General features: G+C 34.5%; 1 protein-coding gene across 1 annotated transcript; it reads right to left on the reverse strand.

Moving 5' to 3' along the window:
- Positions 1-6158: 6158 nt before the first annotated feature.
- LOC143549882 (root allergen protein-like) lies at positions 6159-6966 on the reverse strand. The gene is made up of 2 exons (XM_077040663.1): positions 6747-6966; positions 6159-6638 (listed from the first exon to the last, which is right to left on the reverse strand). The coding sequence occupies exons 1-2, from the start codon at positions 6925-6927 to the stop codon at positions 6352-6354; spliced, it is 468 nt and encodes a 155-aa protein (XP_076896778.1). The 5' UTR covers positions 6928-6966; the 3' UTR covers positions 6159-6351.
- Positions 6967-15323: the final 8357 nt, after the last annotated feature.

Genomic DNA, 15323 nt, shown 5'->3' on the forward strand with positions numbered 1-15323 from the left:
TTATTATTATTATTATTATTATTATTATTATTATTATTATTATTATTATCGTTTCTGTCGTGTTGTGTGAAAACCAGGTACTCTTTACATTGATGTGTCATATGTTTTGTTTTGAAGTCAGTATTCACCTAATCAGTCGTTGGATACATGTATAGGGAAATTCCAAAATTGCTATTTCCATAATTAAGTTTTTAGTTTTAGGTATTATTTACAAAAATTTAAGAAATAGGTATTCTAAACTAATCGTAACGATTAGATTCTTGATGTCAACGTGAAAAGTTGTTTAAATATTATATTTGATTGGGAATGGCATGTGTTTAGCACCCTGAATAATTATGCTCTTTTTTATTGAGTACGACTCCTTTTCTTCTGTCAAAATTTCTTGTTTTAGAAAGCCATCAAATTTGACTAACCATCCGTTGATATATATATTTCATACTCCGTAATAATAATAAGTTTGAATATTATCTTTAAATATTTTTCTTTATCTATAAATTAAGAGAAGACGAGTTAACAGTGGGTGTAAATTTAGGTTACAATAATAAAATTGAGCAAGGAATCTAGAAAATGTATTATGACTTATCAGGGTAAAAGTGAATCGAGAAAAACATAACAGAATATGAAATTTTATATAAGTATCTTAAGACAAATACTATTCATATTTGCATGTTAGGTTCAAGTAATTCTAACTAACAAATGCAATACTTTTACAAAAATGATTGGCCCTTTGCTGTTCTCATTGTTTTTTTCCCTCTAGTGAAATTTGAACCCACGTCCGACTACTTGTTGATTATTTGTTATTTAAAAACGTGACTTTCCTTTTAAATGATAAAGCGACGCACGGAAGCATCTACGAGTTGTTGTATTGGGTTTTATGTGCAGGTAGATTGTTCTTGGCAGCTTGGCAATGGATTAGGTAGGAGTGTACAAAGAGACAGCAGACTATAGTGTGAACGGCGCGAAAATATGGCAGGCGGTGCGAGTCTGGACATCGGACAAGCTAGAAATTGAGGTTTGAGGAACAGAAGATTTCGTCTCTCTCTTTTAATAAAATAAGAAAAAAAATTATTTAAAATTTAATTGTCGTGTTTATGTTATTTTTTTATTTTTTATTTTTTGAATTTCAAGAGTATTAAAAATTGCCAACCCAAATTGTTTCCCTGAACTCAAGGTCTTGGCTAATGTTAATCCTGTTGTTTTCTTTTTTAGAATTATCGGTTATCAAATCTTTTGATATCATGATAGATGAGTTTGCTAATGAGCTAGTGGTGGAGTGTCAAGGAAGAGACTTTGTGTTTCATGTGACCCAGGTTTGATTCCTACTCACAATATTTAGTTTCAGATGCACCAGGATAATAAGAAGAGACTAAGCGAGTAGGTGGCTTTCACAAGCTGGATCCTTGAACTGAACGGGTTTTATCGCATCGCATTGTCAAGCCTTCGGGCGAGTGTTCACAGTCGTTGGCCTTAGAAGAGGGTTTTTCTCAAATCGAAATACAAGTGTATCCCAATATAATGAATTTAACTATTAGTCTATTTGAAGGATTAGTTGGCGTTTAAATAAAAAGTTAGATGAGTTGGATGATGTGATGTGCCTAGAACTTCTAACATTAAGTTATGTGTGCTTCAAATGGATGGGACGAGACTTGAATGGGTGGGTGGGGGATTTTTTTTTAAATAGTAGTTTTAGTATAAAAAAATGGTTTTTAGGTATCTGACAAGGAAGTACATGAGATTTAGGTATCCATCTATCTGAGATTGTTGGATTTGATTCTTCTCTCATAATGGCAATCAACGTAAGCAAGGTCGTAGAAGTGTATGGTGACTGGATCAGCCATCTAAGATGGCTAGATTCAACCTTATTCCCTTACTTGTATTTAGGATAATGACTTTCTTGTATTTAGGCTACCGTATTTTCCAAATTTGAAAAGCCCGTTGCTCCACTCTGTCCAGACTATGTTGTCTTAACCGGGCTCACACTAACCTTTAAAGTTTGGCTTGGGTGTTCCCACAGGAAACCATACAGTTGGCTGCCACTTGACAATCGGTGTGTCCACACAAAAGCATAACTCTCTGGCGTAACACACGGTGGGACAAAAACTTGGGTGGGCTCGGGGTTTAAACTGACAAACTTTGTACAAAGTCTAGCTCAAATCATTCATTGCCACGTGTCAATAAGGAAATAAGGTTGGATCTAGCCATCTCATATGACTCTAGCACCATACACTTCCACGTCGTTGCTTACGTGGACTGCCACTTGGACAGGAGAATCCAATCCAACCATCTTAGATGATATTTACTCCCTTGTCATATACCTAAAAATCATTCTTTTTATATTAAAACTACTAATTTGAAAGGAAAAAAATCTTGGGTGGGGTGGGGGTATGGGTGGTGTTTGTACGTGTGATAGGGGTTGTTTTGTAAACATATCTTACAATACTATTAAAGCAATACAATGTTTCACATGACATTCAACCAGGGTGTCCACGTCATTTTCAAGTCACCTATTTCCTTTCTTATTATTGTCAAATCATCTCAAAACCTTTTTTTATTAAATAAAAAATACTTGACGAAGATAGGATTCGAACCCGGGTGTGAAACCAAGATAAAAGTTTGTTTTGCATTATAGCAAAAAATTACGTATTTGATAAATCTGTTTTAAATTTTAAGACACAAAAATCAAAAACCTTTATTTTAGACAATTCCTAAAATAAAGGTTTATGCAATAATTATTTATGAATGATACGTTTTTAAATTAATAAGAATGATCAATCAATTGATATTGAAATACATATAGTTGACTTATAATTGATTTTTATTTGTAATTACTATTTATAATTATTAATAAATAATAATTAGTACTAACTAATAGAATTTACAAATGTGTGCAAATAAATAATTTGAAACATATTTTGACGTAAATTGTTAGTTAAATTGAGACAAATTAATATAAACATGTTATCAAAATAATTATTAAATTGATGTACTTGAAAATCAAATATTATTATCTTCACGTACGCATGTGGACACAGAATAAGTTTGTAATTGGTAAGATGAAAAAACAATAATGTTTTCCATTTAAATAATAGTTAAGTAATATCAAACATTACATATAGCATACATCAAACTAAAGATAAGAAGTATTTCAATAAAAAAATGATGGGCATCAAATTTGATAGAAATGCCTTTTCGAATTTGTCAGTTATTAACATTTGAACATAGAAACATTTGAAAGGACAAACTTTATCCAAAATATAACGTTTTTATACAAATATTTTATTTGTAAAGGAAATTGTTCTGATACAAATATAGTGATTACCAATAAAAATATGTCATTTATCTAAAAATTCTATTGCTTTAATAGTATATGTAGATATGTATGTTTATTTAAACTTTTGTAATTGTTCATAACATATGAACCCATTTTGTTTATAAAATATTAGTTGTATTAGAGTTGTACTTTTAATTTCAAATGACGCAATTACCATTTAATTAATATTTGAACAATTTTTAATTACGCATAAATATCAAGATTAATATATACAATTGAAAAAATAATTATATAATGAAATTGATTTTAAATAAAGTAATGATGTTAATGAGAATGAAATATAATTTACTACAGATTATAGTCACTTTAATAAGATTTTAATTAGGGAAGGCTTCTATGTAATAAAACTAAAATTAACCGTTTTAATTTTAATTATCTCTATACTAGTTTAATTATAATTAATTAATGAAATTTGTAGAATAAAACTTTATTGCTTCAATTTAGTTGAATACATTTAACTAAAATGTCTTTGAATCGAAATAAAACAAAAGATTAATTGAAAAGTAATTTATAATAAAATATACCTTTATTTATTTATGACAAAATGACAAAAGACGTCCTTTATGTTTATACGGTTTTTCAATGGTTGTCCTTTAGCAAACTTAATGACAAAATACATCATTTATATTTAAAAACTCTATCATGTCATGTCCTTTGGTCCTAACCCAGTTAAATTTTTTCATTAAGTTAGGTAATGTGCAAGGCACATGAGGGTAATTTTGTAAATTACACATTTATTTAATTATTAAAACTAAAAAATCAATATATTTACAGATATATATAAACCCTTTTTCTCTTTCTTAATCTCTCTCTCTCTCTCTCTAAATTAAACATCAAAAGTTCAAAATCTTATCTCTCTTTCTACCTTCAAGACAACCAACAGGTTCCACAACCACCGCCGACCATCCCCGCCGCCATATCTCCATCTCTGAATGTTATGTATTTCTATAGATTAACTTCTACCAATCAACCCCAAACACCACCCCCACCCCCACCCAAACTCGTCGATTGCTCAAATCCGGCGGCCACCAATCACCATCGACCGTCGTCACAACCGACTGTTGTGACCACCACCGCTCTCTACTTTCCCCCTTATCTAACAAACCTTAAACAACAAAACCCTAATTTCTTATTTACCCCAAATTGCATCTCACGATTTCATATAAAATTGATGTTTGTTCGAGTAAGTGATTTCAGTTACCTATTGTTGGCTAGAATTCAAATCTTGTTATTGAAGTTTGTGTTCAGAGAGACAGTTTAGAGAGGGTATGGTGCAGTGGTGGTGGCGAGTGATGTTTATAGTGGAACAGTGGTGGTGTTATAGATGGGGAAGAAGATGAATGTGGGTGGAAGTGGTGGTGGTGGCTAGGTCAGGCCGGTCATGCGGTGGCAGTACCAAGTGGTAGTTGTTGTTTGGTTGGTGATGGTGGTAACGATGAGTTCTTGAATTTGAGATAAGGAAGATGAGATGACTGGTGATGGTGGGTGAATTGTATTAGACAGAGAGAAGGTTTAAGAGAGAGAAAAAATGTTGAGTTTTTAGTTTTAATAATTAAATAAATATGTAATTTACAAAATTACCCTAAGGTACATGACCTGACTTAACGAAAAAAATTAATTGAGTTAGGGTCAAATGACATAGCATGATAGCGTTTTTAAATATAAATGATGTATTCTGTCATTAAGTTTGCTAAAAGACAACAATTGAAAAACCGTGCAAACATAAAGGTCGTCTTTGCCATTTTGTCTTTATTTATTAATGTTGAAATGAAACTCATGTTATTTCAATCAATAATTAACAAAGACATTTATTTGGCTCGGATGTCAGCCGTGTGCTTATCAATGACTTTATTTGAAACTGAATAATACAAAAACAGTTATATAATAAAAAAAATTTGAACGACCAATAACGCCGGGTACTCCGTAAGCGGCCCTATTAGTTAAAGGTAGCCCGAGCCGGCCACTAGTCCGGACCGACGGAGCCCCTAGCGGTCCACTTATTGAGGGATTCACCGGATAAAACCCGACCCCCACGCCCGCCAAATGGCACGACAGCGAGGAGCCGGTAAAACCGCGTGAGATCAGGACTCGAACCCTGGCAAGCCAGGGTCATCCCTCATATCTCATATATAAATTGGTGATAGTGAGGTTTGAACACCTATCTCTCACTAGTGAAATGAGTGCTATACCATTAAGGCACATCCAACTTATAGTTATATAATAATTAATGTATGTTTTTTTTCATTCCTATATATTTTTATTTATATTTTTGGATATGTTACTTTTATTTAATGGCAATATTTGTCATTTGCAGTTTGTTTGGATTGCTAAATAGTAATGATTTGAACATTCGCAGACCAATTCCATTGAAGTTGTTGTCATCTCCTGATAAAGAGTTTTTGAAAGCAACATCTTTCTATAATATTTGTTGATTATATTTTTTAAAGTTTCATATTGATCTCTTATACCCTATTGTATAAGGATTAGATAGTTTATTACTTTTTTCAGCCAAAAAGTATCATCTTGCTCGGAACATATTTGTGTTGGTTGAATATGTTGCCTATATTTATATGGTTTATTGATATGTTTTTCCATCCGTGTGTAACACGGGATATATCCTAGTTTGTAAGTAAATTTAAACAAACGAATTTAGTTGTAAGCGAAAGAGTAATATTTGCATGAGCTATAACGGACAACTAACTTCACTCACCCCTTACCAAATGTTGTTGCAAAGGATGTAAGAATAGAAAAGGTCGCTTTTATTAAAAAAAAGGAAAAAGGAAAAAAGAAAAGAAGAAAAACCAAGATAAATAAGATAGAGTCACATTCGTCATATCAATGAACAACTCAAGTGTAAGTAACTGTCATAAACTCTATATATGTTATTTTACAATCACTCACTCATAATTTTTATAACAACAGTAACATGGCACGCTAATTATTCAACTGGAACATTGTCCATTATTTCCAACCGTACAAGAAGACCAAAATACGTACGTAGGTTGAGATCTTCAATAAGTTTAAGGGTGAGCAACGGCGTAAGCCTCGATCGCCTTGTAGGTGTCCTCATATAGTTCTTTCTCTTTCTTAAGATACTCTTCAGGCAACTTCTCATGGCCTTTGGAGTTATAAATAATAGTTTGTTTAAATACACTTCCTCCAGCTGGGGAAGGAACAACCTTCACATGATAGTTGATTGAGTCTAATATACCCAACAAGTTGTCACCTTCAATGAACGAGTAGCTATAGGTGTGATTGCTCGCATCCAGAGCATCAACCTTGTATTTCCCGGTTGTGAATGGTACGGCTGTACAAAAAAAAGTGAAAAGATCTATTAGCTTCAAAATAAGTTTATTTTTGAGTAAATCCGTGATAAAGAAAACAATTATTAATTAAGTAATATTGGGGTTTTTACCATCGCCAAAGGTGAAAATCTTGATTGTTCCGACATCTCCGTTTCCTTCTATTGTCTCAACGGACTTGAAAACTTCAGGCTTGACTTTAGGTGCGATGTGATCAAATTGACTGAAAGTCTTAAAAACTTGTTCCGCGGGAAATTGAGAAGGAACCTCAATCTCCAGAGTAGTGGACGGCATGATTACAGGAAGTTTATGAGGAAAAAGAGATGATTGTGTTGCGATGAAATGTTGATAAACTAGGGTAGTATTTATAGACGGATATGTGAAGAGGATAGCCCATCAACTTTGACCTAACCATTTGTTGAAATCCTTAAACATGGATATTATTATTATTATTATTATTATTATTATTATTATTATCATCATCATTTATGTCGTGTCAATGCCCTGATAAACTGGGTAAACTTGACATTTGTTTTTTTTTTTTGTTTTATTTTACATAAGATATGCGTGGCCAAGTTTTCACATGCTTGTGTATAACCAATGTTTTAAAATACTCTTCAACCTTTTCTATATGTACCGACCAGTTATATATTGAGTCGAACGACTGAACGGATATTCAAAGTTTACTTCCGGTCACTAAACAGTTAAAACAGGGCCGGCCTTAAGGGGTGGCAGGGTTGTCGACAGCCACAACTTCGACACCCTGATAGGCCCGATTTCTTTTTGAATTATATGTATTTTTATGAAAAAAAAATGTATAATTAATGTTTCAACACAATTACAACCATAGTTTAGTGGCAAAGATGTATGACATCTAACCAAAAGGTTGTGAGTTCTGGTCTTTTTTGATACATTTTAAAGCTTATTTTTATACAAAAGTTTTTTACACAACTTAAATCATATCCAAGTAAACTCATTTAAAACTGAATTATTTAAACCCAAAAAAACGTTCTTTTACTTAAGACCTAAACTTTTTTTTGTCTTTGGCCCCATAAAAAGTCCGCATTCTCGGAGCCGGCCCTAAGTTAAGATAGCCAGTTTAATAACCAATTTGTATATGAATATAAAAACAAAAGATGCAAGTATGCAATTATACCTAATTACCTTACGGTTGATTTCTCTTAATTATAACAAGAAACACAACAATACCAATGTTCCTTATTAATTTCTCAAAATAATCTCATCATATGGACTCTCTGTCTTCTGTCAAAAATCTCGCCTTATAAAATCTTCAACTTTGTCCAAATATTCATTGAGTATATTTTTCATTTTAAGATATTGTGATATTAAAGCTAACAATTAAACTGAGACCCCTTTGTAAAGTGTTTTATTTTCAAATACTTGAACTTAAAATGTACTTTTAAAGAACGTCAAAACATAAAATGTAAATATCTGGGTTGATTGTAACTTTTTGATAATTTATTTTTGGTGTTTCAAACTAAAACATACATAAAAGCAATTATTCTTAATTGGTGGGTCTTGATAGTTGGGGGGTAAGTAGAGATTAAGGGGCTGTTTGTTTATATCTGAATGGAGCCATTCATATGTAAACATCTGATTGATTCAGATTTCAGGCTGTTTGGTTTCAAACAGAAAAATATCTGAATGGTTAAAACTATGTCTGAATCATTCAGACTAGGGGCTGTTTGGTTCATTCAGATCTAAACTGAATGAACCTCTGTCCCATTCAGCAACAACAATAAGTCTGAATGATTCAGACATAATTTTAACCATTAAGATGTTTTTCTGTTTGGAACCAAACAGTCTGAAGTCTGAATGAATCAGATGTTTACATCTGAATGGTTCCATTCAGATGTAAACAAACAGCCCCTTACTGTTGTTGCTGAATGGGACAGATGCTCATTCAGATCTGAATGAACCAAACAGTCCCTAACTCGCTATCATACAGATGTGAGATGCGACCAGTATTGATCCTGAATTTCTTAATCCGAATATTTTTTAAAAACACTGAAAATGCTTGGTCGGTACCGGTAGAATACGATGCCGGTACCATAGGCAAAAATTCGACAAATACTAGTACTGAACCGTACTAATACCATAATGATTCCAAAACATCAAATAATTAGAAGTGGTTGCAAGACTGAGACTATTGTTTGTGCATATGTGGGAGATACCAATTTCTTCCCTATGGAGACAGGACTACACCAAGGGCTTGCGTTGAGCCCTTTCCATTTTGTTGTGGTTCTGGATGATTTATTAAAGTCAATTCAGGAAATGCTTTTTGCGGATGATATTGCGTTACTTTTGGAGAGTAAACAGAGCCTCAATATGAGGTTGGAGGAGTGGCATGCGGCTCTCGAGGGCAAATGTTTAAAGATTTGTCGCTCTAAGACAGGGTACCTTTATTGTGACTTCGGAGATTCAGCTGTTGATGAGGGCACTTAGATCAACATTGAGGGTCAAGTAGTTCCACAGTTAACCACATTCAAGTATTTATGATCATTTGTATAAATAGATGAAAATATAGACAGTGGTGTGGCCCACTGTGTGCAGGTAGGTTGGTGCAGATGGAGATTAGCCACTGGGGTATTGTGCGACAAGAGGTTCCCCACTGGATTAAAATAGAAATTTATAGGGTTGTCGTTAGACCTGCTATGTTATGAGGATGCCGAAATGGATGTGTGATCATACTAGGTTGGATCAGATTAGAAATGAGGGTTTTAGGGAAAGATTAAGAGTGACTAATATATTGAACAAAATAGGGGAGGTGATGCAGCGGTAAAACGTTAATGGAGATTGGATCACGTTGATTTAGTGAATTCCCGTGATGATTTTCCAAAACCCCAAATCCCACCCAAAGGTCAAGGAAAATGAAGAGGAAAATTATTATTAAAATTGAAGTCTAACTTTTCAGATGGCATTCTCAGCATATAAAAGACTTTCTAAAATGAAATGGGCCCAAAAAAGGTCATGGGCCAAACACAAACCCAAAGAGAAAAACATAAAAACTGACGAAAAAACAATAAAAGGCCCAAAACTTTATTTAGAAGGTGTTTTTGGGCTTTGGACAGGGGCCAAACCGCCACAATGTGCTCCTCGTCTCAAACTTCGATTTGACTGGTAATGGTCTTGAAACGGATCTCCGTGGGCCAAGTTATGCCCATTTCCGTGTGCCACCTTTGAAAGCACGATCATGGGCCTCCAAATAATAGCATGACACGTTCTTCAACACTTAGGCCTCCATCAGGAGGGGAGGTTGAGATGGTTTGGGTATGTAAAGAGCATGTGTGCGACATCACTAGTCAGAGTGATGGAAACCTTTAATGTAAAGGGAAGGAATAGTGGAGGCATACCCAAACTGATTTGGGATAAGTTGATTGGCATGATTTGATAGGTTTGCACCTCTCTAAAGACATGGTTCAAGATAAACGTTCGTAAAGACGTAGAATTAAGATTAATGACTTTTATAGAAGGGCACATTTGTGTTTTTAGCTTTGTATAGGGACTTAATGTCACCTTAATTAAGGCTACTGTGTGTATAACTGTTTACCTATTTATATGTATATACTAGTATTAACACCACCCGCGTGCGGCGGGGTGTAAAACCGTGTATTTACATATCCACTCAACTCGAAAGCATGAACTTACTACCATCACCACCACTGCATTCGGTCACCTTCCCATCACCAACGGCGAGTAACTTTCATTAACCATTAAGAAAACCGAATAAAAGGTAGACGTAAAAAATGTTGAAGCACACACGCTCATTTGCGTCGTAAAATTAGACCGAAGCATAATATATAGAAAAAATAACCAATTCAACTTAACATCTACGCATTGTGACGGGACCGTTAAACGGGAAAAACGAACATAAAAACGATGAACCACACGCACGCGTTGCAACGTGTTAACTCGTTAAAATTTAACCAAGAATTGTAAAAGATGAAAAGTATATGAGACCAAATTTAAAAGTGAAAAATGTTAGGGATTAAAACTAAAAAATATTATGACACATTTGTTAACTATGAAAATTGTTGGTGCTATAAATATAAAATCAAAAAAAAAAAAAGAAAAAAAAACATCACAATAAAGAGGGTACAACACTATATGCATGAAGAACAAATTTGAAAACACAATACTCCCACTTTTATTATTATATAAATTTGGTATATATGCTTATACTTTACCCATTTACCTTTTATTCGGCTTTCACTGGCTTCATATTTTCTATTTGTCTAGTTTTCTATGTTTTGTTCATCATTGAACCGAGGGTCTCCTATCCCTGCTGATAGAAGTAAGGTTTGCATACATCTCACCCTGCTTAGTGTTGGGTCAAGAGTTTGACCAAAATGAGGAGATTTGACCTAAATGAAGAATATTGAAGATTGGAATCTTCTCAACCTTCTCAGAAACTGCTAAGTATTGAACCCGGGTACACCTTGGACCTTCGAGTAAGCTTTTACTTAGCCGAGTACGAGATTTTGCCTCCCGGGCAAGGTTTTCTTCAAATAGTCTTCTTAAGTGGATATCCGAGCAAGGTATGCTTTTTGGTGATTTCCGAGTAAGGTTCATCTATTTGGCATATCCGAGTAAGGTTCACTTTGTCAAGCAGGATTGTTCTTCAAGACCAAGTATTTTACTCTTCCGAGTAAGGTTTGGTCAACCAAGTCCAAGAAGCCAAGTAATTGGAAGACCGGGCAAGGTATTCTTTAATAATTATGGTCCGAGTATACTTGATGAGTTGATGGAATATCTCTAAGTTATATCGAGTAAGGTTCTGCTCAAGCAAGGTATGTACTCCCGAGTACGCCTTATCAATAAGTTATTCAACTGACAATGGCCGAACAGGATCATAGAAGAACAAGGTTGCTCGTAAGGATTTGTCGAGCAAAGTTTGATAAGTCCAAGAAGATTGAAGTCTACTCAGTGAATATTTTACTTGGTAAAATATTCTTTAAGTAAAGTCTACCCGGAAACTGATTCCGAGTACACTTCTATGTTTACTAAGTCTGAAGGAAGGCCGAGTACACTGCGTACTCGGAGACTGAAGTTTAATGAAAAGCCTACCCGGAAGACTTGTTTTACACTTAGTATATTTTTGAATATGTAAATTGAATATGTACTATCGGATAGGGTTTCTAGAAGGAATGACATTTGTCCTAGGTTGGCATGCCTATAAATAGAATAATTAGGGCACGCCGCCAGAAAAACGAGATACAGAGAGGATAAGACCGACACATTAATTAAGAGAATATTTTGTGTGTGACGGCTGTCCTAGGATTCCTCCTAAACCCTAATCGATTATCCTTTTGTATGATTAACGTTATATAAATGGAAATCTTTTGAGTGAATCCTTCGTGTGTCTTCGTATTTTGAATATTCACTGCAACCGTATGTTTGTTATTGATTCCGCCTTTAACAAACAGCCATCTTTCTAAACATAGTAACCCGTCATTAACTCGCTTGTCAACACGATTAATTTTGTGTGAGTTATGACATGATTGATTAAGATCCGATCCGAAACGACCTGACAAGTGGTATCAGAGCTTGTTGCTGCTATTTTTAGAAAGATTGTTGCTGATTAAGTTTTGAAGAAGAATGATGTAAGCAGAGCACTGTTCGATTGATTTGTGACGTCAGAAGCTCTGTTCTTCATTTTTCTTCCAGATCTACAAGTTTTAGGTGTTTTCTTTTCCTTATTTCACTTAAAGCTTTGATTTTTATTGTTGAATCTTGTTCTATTCATATCAGACACCTCAGATCTAAGAATTTATTCTCAGATCTGATTGTTTTAATCTACTTTTGATAAGATCTTAACTTTTATTTTAAGAAAATGTCTGGATATGAGGAACAAGAGGTGTCTACTAATAAGATACCTAGATTGTACAGTCAGGAGAACTTTACCAAGTGGAAAGTGCTTTTTGAGGCTGCTGTTTGTTATAATGATGTGGATATGTGGAATTCTATCAAGAATGGACCACAAGCTGCTGTTGAAGAAGGTGCTAATGCAAATGCTATTGCTGCCGTTAGAGAGAGAATGAGAAAGGTTGATGACAGGGCATTGGCTATGCTCAGACTTGGTCTGTCTTGGGAAATCCTCACAAAGGTTGCACATCATCAAAGTGCTAAGGCAATGTATGATGCAAAACTTGAGATGTATGAAGGGAACACTGAATTGAAGAACATTAAGAAGCAAAGACTGAAGCAACAGTTAGAAAGATTCAAGTATAGAGATGGTGAAAGGTTGAAGTCAATACTAGAACGTTTTCTGAGTATTGTGAATGAGTTGAGAACAACTGACTATGTAATGACTGACTTTGATTTAAATACAAAGTTGCTCAACTCAATGCCAAAAGAATGGTATACTGCTTGCAAATTCATCATTCAAAAGCAAAATTTCAATGAACTGAAATTGGATTATGTAGTATGTTTTCTTCAAACTGCTGAACTTGAAATGATTGAGAATGAAATGATCAAGGAAGATAAACTAAGTTTCAATGTGTCAAATGCTTTAATTGCTCCAATGGGGAATCTTACAACAAAGAATCAACAACAAATTCCCATCATTGAAGAACCAAGTGATCACAACAATGAGACTGCTAGGTCATTCATTGGAGGTGGTTCAAGCAGTCAAGGTGGTCAACAGAGGTTTAATGTTCAATTAATTGATGATGATTCAGCCTCTGTGGGAAATGGAAATGCTCAAAGTGCTGGTGCAAGGCATGTTCAAGGGAATGATGCACAAGCCCTATTGTCTATGTTCAATGAGTCCTACAATGCATTTGTGGCCAAAAACATGATTCACACAAGTGTAGTGCAGGATGATTTGGAACAAATAGATGCTGATGACCTTGAAATCATGGATCTCAAATGGCAAGCTGCAATGTTGGCATTAAGAAGCAAGAGACTGTACAACAAAACTGGTAGATCACTAGTTTCTGGTCCAAATGAGAGAATATGATTTGATAAGTCCAAGGCTATCTGCTACAACTGTCAACAGCCTGGACACTTTGCAAGAGAGTGCAACTTGCCAAGGAACTTTCAAGTCAATCAGTTCCAACAGCCTAGAAACCAACAACAATACTAGCATAATATGCATAGAAACAACAACCAGCAGAACTTCAACAATAACCAAGGATTCAATCCCAACAACAACAACTTCCATCCAAACAACAACTTCAATCCCAATTTTAATAACCACTATCAGCCTCAGATGAACAACCAACAGGGCATGAATCAGAATCAAGTATATCAAATGAACAACAATCAGAATCAAGTTGTTCAAATCCCTGCAACTCACAACATTCCAGCAAACCAAAATCAACCAAGAAATCAAGGCAATGTGGCAGTAACTACTCAGCATGAGGGAAGCTTTGACTGGAGTAACCATGAGGAAGATATAGCAGATGATATCAGAAGAGCTAATGTGGCATTCATGGCCATAGACTCTGCATCTTCATCTAAGGTACATTCTGATCCTAATGCTGATTTACCTAAACTTGTCAATGAATTAAAAGAAAAGATTGGTAAACTGGAAAGTGAGTGTTTTAAAAAGCAAAGCATTATCAATGCTTATGAGGCAAGTGAGATTGTTAGTGAGGAAAGAATGAAAAGTTTGGAAGAGGATTGTATGAATAGCTATAGAGCTCAGACAAGATTCACAACAGAAATTAGTGGGTTGAAGAAGATGGTGATTGATGAAAAGGTGCTGAATACAAAGCTGCAAACTGAAAATGAATTCCTAAAGAACTTAGTTTCAACTGGAAAAATTTGTGGAATTCTGAATAAAGTAAAAGAAGATGAAAAGTACAAGGCTGTTCCACCACCATTCAACAACAACTTTATGCCTAAAGTTGACAAAGAGAAGAGAAGTGCTTATCTACAACAATTCAAAGATGTGTTTCAAGACAAAGAAGATGTTGCAGATTTGTACAAGAATGTTGAGGTGAGTGAAGATGGTGAATTTGTTATGAAGAAAGAAATGAAAGAGGAAAAGTCAATTGGAGTACAAGTCTCTGAAGATGACTTTGATTCAGATGAGTTGGATCAAGATGATCTGAGTGATTTGAGTGATCAAATTACTGAAAAAGAAATTCAAGCTGCTGAAAAAGGAAGAAAATATAGAAAGCCTGAATTTGTTGATCAACTTCTAAAGTATCCTCCAGTTACACATAAAATGAAAATAATGAATGAGCAAATGAAAAAAGAACATGTTTCTTTTGACATTGGTGAAAAGAAGAATGTGTGTTACAATGCTGTCAGACCTCCAAGCAAAAAGTTTTTGGAAAAATTAGAAAAGAACAAGAAAAAGAAGGTAAATAAGGAAGAAATGGATATAGAATATATTACTCCTATTTATCCTATCTTTTCAAGTGTTGAAGACTTTGATGTGGGTGAGGTAGAAACTGTTGAGGAATATGAAAGAAGGAAGTCAAGATATAGAGAGAATGAAGTTGATCAACCACTGAACTTGAAAAAGGTTGTCTTTGTTAAAGGGAATGTGGAAAGGAGTGACATTAGAATGGCTGAGTTTGTACCATTCTCAATTGATTTTGACAATTTGAAAAACAAAAAGACAATTGGTGTAAGAGAGCCCAAACCAAGTGAAAGATTCAGGAGACCAAAAGAACATGAGATGTCCAAAAGAAAGGTGTGGTGTAGAAAGTGTG

The sequence above is a fragment of the Bidens hawaiensis genome, unplaced genomic scaffold, assembly GCF_021521415.1.
Source record: "Bidens hawaiensis isolate Kalapana, Puna unplaced genomic scaffold, B.hawaiensis_p1.1 tig00015854_1, whole genome shotgun sequence".
NCBI lineage: Eukaryota > Viridiplantae > Streptophyta > Magnoliopsida > Asterales > Asteraceae > Bidens > Bidens hawaiensis.

What these genes read in the sequence shown, in the direction of transcription:
- LOC143549882 (XM_077040663.1), bottom strand. Translation starts at nt 6,927, where the DNA reads ATGCCGTCCACTACTCTGGAGATTGAGGTTCCTTCTCAATTTCCCGCG. An exon ending in GATTTTCACCTTTGGCGATG is followed by an intron (nt 6,639 to 6,746) that starts GTAAAAACCCCA and finishes TTTTTTGTACAG; the next exon opens with CCGTACCATTCACAACCGGG.